Source organism: Stegostoma tigrinum, chromosome 43 (genome assembly GCF_030684315.1).
Source record: "Stegostoma tigrinum isolate sSteTig4 chromosome 43, sSteTig4.hap1, whole genome shotgun sequence".
NCBI classification, from domain to species: Eukaryota; Metazoa; Chordata; class Chondrichthyes; order Orectolobiformes; family Stegostomatidae; genus Stegostoma; species Stegostoma tigrinum.
In genome coordinates, this window is record NC_081396.1 from 6,198,257 (window position 1) to 6,207,809 (window position 9,553).

Here is a 9,553-nt window from a genome sequence, read left to right on the forward strand (position 1 = left end):
GTGAGATAGCGAGAGCATGTTCCAGTTAGTGTGAAAAGGAAGGCCGGCAGGAGTCGGAAACGCTGGATGGCTAGAGATGTTGAGTCATATAACAAAACAGGCCTATGGTAGGCACTGGCAACAGGGATTGAGTGAATCCCTTGAGGAGTGTAGTGGGTGTAGGAGTATATTTAAGAAAGAAATCACAAGGGCAAAAAGGGGGCATGAGAGATCTTTCTCAGATAAGGTAAAGAGAATCCAAACAGATTCTACAAGTATATTATGAGGCAAAAGAGTAACTAGGGGGATAATACGGCTCCTTAAACATTAATGAAGCTGTCTCTGTGTGGATCAACAGCAGATGGGTGAGATCCTAAATGAACATTTCTTGTCAGTATGTACAGTAGAGATAGACATGGAAGGGTAGGGTCTCCATCCATTCCTCACTAGGTTACTAACACCGTCTATCATGTGTGCTACACCAGGTCTGAGTTCGTGAACCCACCCTTCTTCATGTTGGGCAGTCAAAGATTAGAAACGTGGGGCTGTAGCGTTCAGCACCTCCTATAGGAGTTGAAACTACATACACATGACACACAAGGTCCTTGAGAAGAACTCTCAATGCTGTTTCAGACAGATTCTCTGCATCAGCTGGAAGGAAAGGCGTGCAAACATCAGCACCCTCAGAGGAACCAAAAACCCCAGCTACAAGGCCATGATCATTGAAACCAACTCTGCTGGGCCAGCCACGTGCTGGGAATGTCCGACTTTGAAAGCAAATCTCGCTCACCCGGCTCAAGGACGGCCCTCGGATGAGAGGACAAAGGAAGCAATTCAAAGGCTCCCCTCGAGAAATGCAACTGAGGGGTAACTTTTCCACGCGGGGGTGGTCCGTGTACAGAACGAGCTGCTAGAGAAAATGATGCAGGCTGGTACAATTACAGCATTTAAAGCGTTTACACAGATGCGGGCCCCATGCTGGCGAACAGGACTGGATTCATTTAGAATATCTAGTTGGCACGGACAGGTCGGACCAAAGGTTCTGTTTCCATGCTGCACAGAGCTACGACTCCGTATTTCACTCTTGGGCAACTATCTGTGCGGAGTTTGCACATTCTCCCTGGGTCTGCATGGGTTTCCTTCCACAGTCCAAAAAATGTGCAGCTTGGGCTGGATTGGCCGTGCTAAATTGGCCATAGTGTCCAGGGATGTTTAGGCTAAGTGGGTAAGACGTGGGAAATGCAGAGGTCAGGGAATGGGTGTGCAGATGATGTCAGAGGCAGGTTCTTTACGCACAGAGAGTTGTGAGAGCATGGAATGCGTTGCCAGCAGCAGTTGTGGAAGCAAGGTCATTGGGGTCATTTAAGAGACTGCTGGACATGTATATGGTCACAGAAATTTGAGGGTGCATACATGAGGATCAATGGTCGGCACAACATCGTGGGCTGAAGGGCCTGTTCTGTGCTGTACTGTTCTATGTTCTATGATATTGTCCCCAGCGCTAGGACCCAGTGGAGAAGTAAATCAAACCCCGAACCCTCACGCATGCGCATTGCTCCCAGCATATTCAAGATGGCGGCCGTTCTGCCGGAGCTGATCCCGGGCAAAGACCCCCTGCCTCACAAATGGGGCAGTTTCAGGTTATTATTCGAGTTTCGAAGTGTTTATAATCCATCCCAGTTCCCCCGCTCCGGCTCCAGCGCTCCCTCCGCGGTCCCGCATCCTCACCGCCTGCAGGAGACGATAAAAACAGCGCCTCTGACCCTGGTGGTCACTCACTGCAGATGCGCCGGGTGGAATTGCGCATGCGCGCTGCTCTCCTGTGACCTGCATAGGGGACGTTCTTCACCGTGCGGAATGATGGGTAAAGACACTGCCATTGCTGCGTGACTTTCTGTCCTGCTACGATCTGGTGGTTATGCAATTTTTTTTTGGTGGTGGGGGAAGTGGGCCAATCAATTAAATTAGGAACCCAACTGCAAAGGCGCCGTTGCCATAGTTGCAGAGCGCTGCAGTCTCATTAGAGGGAGTGAATGGGTGGTGTATTGAACCTGGGGGCCGGCACACCTCAGGCGAGGGGTGGGTTTGTGAAGACGAAACCTGCACGATGACGTCAGCCAGTGCATGGAATCTGACTTGCTCAGATGATGCCGTACACCACACACCAGCCACCTGACCCGTACATGAAATTGTAGTGCAGTAGCGGTGGAGGAAAAGGCAATAGTCCCGTGAATGTATGTAGACAGAAAAAAAATTCTACCGTGGTAAGTTTATGTCCATTGAAAGAAGAGGGTACTTTTCAACCTAGTTCTTGCGAATTAGGTAGCTCAAGTGTCAATCAGAGAACATTGTAACGATACTGTGGCTTTAAGACGTTATTGTATCCTGTTTTGTTTTTAAAAGAGCGGTGAAAACTCATTAGGTAAGCAACTTGAGACCTTGTGTTTTTTTAAAAAAGCTGGAACTACAGAAGCAGCCTGAATGAGTGTGGTCAATATCGTCGCAGTGTTTGATGATAATTATCGACGTATGTGAAGTTTAAGGTGATAGCTAAAGGAACAAGGAACACTCCAGAATAAGGCCTTAGAAGGAAACAGCACTGTTCAAAGTGGTGAGAAATCATATACGTGTGTGTGTTGAAGAGGCTTCAGCTGATAGCTGTCCTGTTGAAGAAAAGCACATCCACACTGGAGAGACTCCATAGAAATGTCAGGATTATGGGAAAAACTGAATTTCTCAGATGAGATGGAATGTCATTGACAGTCATATCAGGAGCAAGCATTCACTCGTTATCTGTGTGGGAAGGATTCATTCAGTTATCCGACCTGCCAAGACACCAGCAAGTTCATATTGATGAGAGACCTTTTAAATTTGTGGGAACTTTAATCAAGTTATTCAGACACATTGTGACACATGACATTCGCTGATAGAATTTGAATCTGGGCCTTTTAGGCAGAATGTAGGGACATTATCACTCCATCTGTGTGGAGGATAAAATCTTCCAGAATACTTTAAAATAATGTGGACTTTTCTGATGAAAGTGGATGAAAGTTAAAGCCCAAATTTGCAGAGCTTAATGTCCAAGGGATTGGGGTGCAGGTAAGTTCGTGTCTCCAATGATAAAAAAAAGTCTCCCTTACTGAGGTTTGGATGGAGATTCTCAGTTTACTGAGAGTTGTTTCCAGCTGGCTAGTTTCAGCGATTCATTGCCAAAATGATTAATAACAAAAATTACTCGACAGAACAAACATTTCTATCATTACCATTAAACAAAAGAGATGCTACTATTTATGCTCACTTGTCCAGGAGGATGTACAACACACTTTCAGCAGTGGCATATCTGTTGTAAAAGTCTCACAGAACTGATGTTAAATCAACCTGTTCACTCTGATGACAGACCGAGGGGCCAAGTAGCCTGATCCTGCACCTATGTTCCACCCCTTCTCTCATTTCCCTCCCCAATACACATGCGCTCTCTTACTCTTTCTCTTCCGTCTCTTTGCTTCCTCTCCATTTTGCTCACCCCTCTCTCTCATGGTCGCTTGGTATCATGCACTCTCCATCTACCCCTTCTCCTGTGCTGACTTTCTCTTGTCCCAATCTCTCCTGTTCTTGTCTTGATTGTAACCTCTCTCACTCTCTTCCCTCCCCCAACTCAAACTCATGCTCTTGTGTTTCACGCTTTCTCTTGCCTGCCTCTCTCTTTCATCCTCTTACTTCCTTGCCCCCCCACCACCTTTTTCAGTTACCCCTTCTCTCTCACCTCATGTCTCCAACTCTTGCTTCACTGTCACTATTGCCTCACCCCTCGCAATCTTACCTCTCCTTTTCCTGACTCTCTCCTGTCTTGCCACACCTCTTCACTTCCACTCAATATCCACTCAACTATTTCTCAACCCCACCATACCCTCTCTCATCCTGGCTGCCCTGTTTACTCTGTGATCCTTTCTCTCTCTCTCAGCCCCAGATTCTCAATTTCTCTCTACCCTCTTTTCTTTCTGTCTGTCTCTTTCATCACCTCTGCCCCTTCGCCCATAAAGACTGCAACCCTGTGTAGGTCCAAACCAGGTGTCAGGTTGCCTTCCCTGATGGACATGAGTAAAACTGTTTGATTTCTACAATAATCCAACAGTTTTCATTTTTTAATCCTTCCTGGTGGCAACCCCACAAATTACCAGATTCACAGAGTCATACAGCACAGAAACAGACCCTGTGGCCCAACTTGTCCATGCCGACCAGATATCCTAAATTAATCTAGTCCCATTTGCCAGCATTTGGCCCCTATCCCTGTAAACACTTCCTATTCACGTACCCATCCAGATGCCTTTTAAATGTAGTCATTCTACAGTCTCTACCAGTTCCTCTGGCAGCTCAGTCCATACATATGCCACCATCTGCGTGAAAAGTTGCTTCTTAGGTCCCTTTTAAATCTTGCCCGTCTCACCTTAAACCTATACCCTCTAGTTCTGTACTCCCATACCCTGGGAAAAAGACCTTGATTATTCACCCTATCAATGCCCCTGGTGGTTTTATAAACCTCTATAAGGTCACCTCTCAGCACCCAACGCTCTAGGGAAATAGCCTCAGCCGATTCAGCGTCTCCCTATTGCTCAAACCTCCAAACGCGACAATATCCTTGTAAATCTTCTCTAAACCTTTTTAAGTTTAACAACATCTTTCCTGTAGCAGGGAGGCCAGAATTGAATGCAGTATTCCAAAATTGGCCCAACCAATGTCCTGTACAGTTGCAACATGATATTGCAACTCTTATATTTGATACACTGACTAATAAAGTCAAACACCTTCCCCACTTTCCTGTCTACCCATGATTCATCTTCAAGTAACTATGTACTTGCAGTCGATGGTCTCAGTCCAGCAACTCTCCTCAGGACCTTACCAGTAAGTGTACAAGTCCTGCCCAATTTGCCTTTCCAAAATGCAGCACCTCACATTCATCTAAATTCAACTTCATTTGCCGCTCTTTAGTCCATCGGCCCATCTGTTCAAGGACCCCTTATACTCAGAGGTAAGCTTCTTCACTGTCTGCAACACCTCCAATCTTCATTTAGCTCAATTTCACAACCTGCCTTTGAATCTTTGCAGGACTACTCTTGCTGTCTGTTTTCCGTTTCAAATCAATTTCACAGGTCTTTAGAAAGGAGGATTTGCGGTCAGGAGACTGAAAATAAACATATCGTCAGGATCCAACAGAACTGCCCAATTGACTTGAAAGTCGTGAGATTTTGAACAGCGCCGTTCACTCTGCAGAGCAGCCGTACCTGTAATCTGTGTGGGCGAGTTTTCAGTCAATCACCTGGCCTCAACACACACAAGCTCAGTCAAGTCGAGGGAAGACTGTGGAAATGTGAAGGTAGTGGGAAAGGATTCAGGTCATTGACGAAGCTGGGAACTCACAGGCTTGGTGACGCCGAGGAGACACTTTTCACCTGTTCCGAGTGTGGGAAGGGATTCGCCCGGCCATCCGTTCTGCATGGACACCAGCGGGTTCACACCGAGGAGAGGCCTTTTAAATGCCCAGATTGCGGGAAGTGCTACAAAAGTTCCGGGGAGCTGATGTGCCATCAATGTGTTCACACCGGCGAGAGACCTTTTAAATGCCCGGACTGCGGGAGGTGCTTTATAAGTTCCACCAATCTGGCATCCCATCGACGTGTTCACTCTGAAGAGAGGCCTTTCAAGCGCCCGCACTGTGGGAAGTGCTTTAAAAGTTCCAGGGAGCTGATGTCCCACCAGTGGATCCACACCGAGGAGAGGCCGTTCCGGTGCTCCTGCTCCAGCACGGGGTTCAGGTGGTCGTCGGCAGTCACTGAGCACCAGTGCATTCACGCTGGGGAGAGGCCCTTCTCCTGCACCGAGTGCGGGAAGAGGTTCATTCGTTCGTCTGCCCTACTGAGGCACCAGAGAGTTCACACTGCGGAGAGACCGTTCACGTTTCTGGACTGCTGGACTGTCTCCAAAAGCCCCTGGGGACTCACGTCTCAAAGCATTCAATCTGAGGAGAGAATGTTGAGGTGCTCCGACTGCGGGACTAAATTCAGATCATCGTCCTGACATTTTTTAAAAATTATTCCTTCATAGGATGAGGGCATGGCTGGCCAGGCAGCATTTATTGCCCACCCCAGAGGGCAGTTAAAAGTCAACCACATTGCTGTGGGTCTATAGTCATGCGTAGGCCAGACCATGTAAGGATAGCAGTTTCCTTCCCTAAGGAATATTAGTGAACCAGATAGGTTCTTCCAACAATCGACAATGGATTCACAGTCATCGTTCGACTTTGAATTCTGGATTCCAACAAAATTATTCAATTCAGATTTCACCATCACCCCATCATCCCATAGTGGGATTCAAACCCGGGACTCATTACCTAGGTCTCTGGATTAATAGTCTAGTGATAATACCACTAAGCAATCGACCCCCTACTCTAGAGTGCGCGCGCACGCACGCACACACACACGTCCATGCTGATCATAATCCCAAGTCAAACTGCTTGCACCTGCCTGCTCCTGGGCCCACGTCCCTCCAAACATTTCTTGTTCATGTACTTATCCAAATGTCTTTTCAACATTGTAACTGTCCCCACATCCACCACTTCCTCTCGAAGTTCATTCCACACATGAATCACACTCTTGTGTTTAAAAAAAACTGCATCATTTCTTTTTTTAAATCTTTCTCCTCTCACTGTAAAAGTGTGTCCCCTGGCCTTGAAATCCTCCACCCTCGGAAAAAGACACGTGCCATTCACCTAATCTATGATCCTCATGATTTTATTAACCTCTATAAGGTCCTATCCTCCAGTGGAAGAAGTCCCAGCCTCTCCAGCCTTTCCTTATAACACAAACCCTGTATTCCTGGCCACATCCTGGTAAATCTCTTCTGAACCCTCTCCAGCTTAATAAGACCTTTCTTAAAACAGAGCAACCAGAACTGCAGAAAGCGCTCCAGAAGAGACCTCACCAGTTGTGTTGTACAACCTCAATGTAACGGCCCAGCTCCTACACTCAAAGCTGTGAGCAATGAAGGCCAACATGCTAAATGCTTAACTATCCAGTCTACATGTGATGCAAACATCAAAGAATTATATCCCTGCACCCTTCAGTCTGTCTTTTCTACATCACTACCCGGGGCACTGCCATTAATTGTGTAAGTCCTGCCCCTTGTTTGATTTCCCAAAAATGCTATACCTCGCATTTGTACAAATTAAACTCATCTGCCACTCCTCAGCCCATTGACCCAATTAATCAAGATCCCTTTGCAATCTTAGACAACTTTCTTCGCTCTCTACTATACTACCAATTTTGGTGTCATCTGCAAACTTAGTAACTGTGCTTTCTATATTCTCATTTAATTCATTTATATAAATGACAAAGAAAAATGGACCGAGTGCTGATCCCTGTGGAAAACTGCTGGTCACAGGCCTATATAGGTCCAACATGTCCTCCCTGCTCTTATAATTTATGCCATGACTGATAAGTGCAAGGGACCTGTTTTCCTCCTCCCTGCCCTATGTCCTGCCACCTTCAGGGATCTTGATCTGTGGACAAGCACCCGAAGATCCCTCTGAGCTTCCTAGTGTCCTGCCATTCATTGTGGAGTCCCTTAGCTTGTTCTTTCATCTCCCACTTTTGAATCCTTGATTTTATTAACTCATCCTCGGGGGAACATTCCCGGGGAGCGGGGGGTTGAATCTCTGAAATTCCTTCCTTAAATCACTCGATGACTCCTCTGCCTTTCTCCTGACTGAGTCATAAAGCATGGAAACAGACCGGTTGATCCAACTCGTCCATGCCGACCATGATCCCAAACTAGGCTAGCCCCACCTGCCTGCGCTTGGCCCATATCCTTCAGAACATTTCCTATTCATGGATTTATCCAAATACCTTTTGAATATTGTAGCTATGCCTGCACCCACCATTTCCTCTGGAAGTTCATTGCGCACACAAACCACTCTATATGCTCACGTCCATTTTTTGAAAATTTCTTTTGGGAAAAAAAAGCCTCAGCCTATCCAGTCTATCTTTATAATTTCCAGCAATGTCCTTACTCCCTCGGTCACTCACAGCCTCCCCACCCTTTCTGTCTCCTGCTAATAAACCAGCTGTGAAGGGGCTCAGATCTTTACATCATACAGATGGGGAGCAGGTAGACGTTCCTGTCGGGGCTGCAGCCCCAGGCTTGTGCTCAACAGCACTTATTAAAAAAAGTTTCATTCAACTTCGTTTGCATGAAAAGTTGCTGCTGTCTCAAGGTGGTCATTTTGTACAAAGTGCATGGACAGCAGAGCGCCCTCTTCTGCTCGATGATTCTACCCTGTGGTTCTGTGATATCTTGTTGAACGACCCTCGAATCTGAAGTGGAGGTCATCTAGTCCGCCTTGGCCCCGTTTAAAGAGAAATTCAGGGAATTGCCACCCCCTGGCCCTTCCCACGTCGCCTCGGACGAGCCTGCTGCTGTCTCTGTGAAACACAAGCTCTTGTCACCCTTGGGCGGAAACCGTGGAGACGTGGCGACTGCGGGAAGGGATTCGATTCGTGTGTGGAGTGTGCTCATGCTGGGCAGGGGCCATTCTTTCCGAGGCGTGGGAAGGGATTCACTTCGTCATCCAGCTTCCGGACACACCAGGCAGCTCATCCTGGAGAAAGAGAGGGAGGACTGAACCGCTCAGAGTTTGACAGTGACGATCGCTTTACAAGCCCGTTCCTGTTGAAATACTCAATTTCCTAAACTGTTGGGTCCCTAACCCCTTGTGGGAGGAGAACACTATTTGAAGTTGCTGCTGCTGTAGAGCTTGGACTGATGCCTGACAGCTGTGTGGTCCCTTTAAATCCTCAATTTGTTTTTTTTTATTGATGGGAGTGACCCAGTAGACTGCTCTCTGAGGCCTGATGGTTGTGCCGTGCAAAGGAAGTTGTTTATTTCTTTTGTAGAAGCGATGTCTTTGATACGCAGTGTCATAACGTATTCTTAATCACGACTCTGTAACATCAGTACCTTCTGTCACTAACGAAGATCTTGTCACATCAATGCCCAGTGAGTCCAACCGCATTAATAATCTGCTTTGATTTTGTTTATTTCTTGTATCTTGTTGCAATGCCGTCTGAAAACACAGAAAAATGAGCCACAACCTAGAACAGAAAGGCAGAGAAATGAAAGAGTGAAGAACACGTCAGACTTTACAGTCCTTCCTGTTCAGTGCTCCATCACGGGCCTGGGGTCTCCTTCACCGTGCTGCCAACACAACTGAGCTAAGCAACAAAAATAAAAGAGCAAATAAGCGAGAAGAGAGAAAAAAACAAACAGAACATAAAGGAAAAGTAAAGCGGACCGAGTGGATGAGCTCTGAGCTCAGAAGTCTTACTCCAGTATCATTTTAGTGGAAGATTACATTCACGGTCAGAGTCCTGTTACTTTAAGATTTCAGGACACGATCACATTAATAGTCAGCTACAGCAATAGTTAGGACCTTTAAACGAATCGAACACTGATTATTTCGATAATAGTGGAGGTTATATTACATTCCAGGATCTAATTATGTGGACAACTCTTGTATTAGAAA

General features: G+C 46.5%; 1 protein-coding gene across 1 annotated transcript; it reads left to right on the forward strand.

Annotated features, from left to right (window-relative positions):
- The first annotated feature begins 568 nt into the window (after positions 1-568).
- Positions 569-8,721, forward strand: LOC125448906 (zinc finger protein 235-like). The gene is made up of 4 exons (XM_059641733.1): positions 569-846; positions 1,479-1,746; positions 5,248-6,011; positions 8,388-8,721. The coding sequence occupies exons 1-4, from the start codon at positions 569-571 to the stop codon at positions 8,719-8,721; spliced, it is 1,644 nt and encodes a 547-aa protein (XP_059497716.1).
- Positions 8,722-9,553: the final 832 nt, after the last annotated feature.

Excerpts from the sequence above, each read along its gene's own strand:
- LOC125448906 (XM_059641733.1), top strand. The coding sequence starts at position 569 with ATGACACACAAGGTCCTTGAGAAGAACTCTCAATGCTGTTTCAGACAG. Across the intron at positions 847-1,478 it reads TCGAGAAATGCAACTGAGGG|CGCTAGGACCCAGTGGAGAA; the intron begins GTAACTTTTCCA and ends TATTGTCCCCAG. Across the intron at positions 1,747-5,247 it reads AAACAGCGCCTCTGACCCTG|AGCAGCCGTACCTGTAATCT; the intron begins GTGGTCACTCAC and ends TTCACTCTGCAG.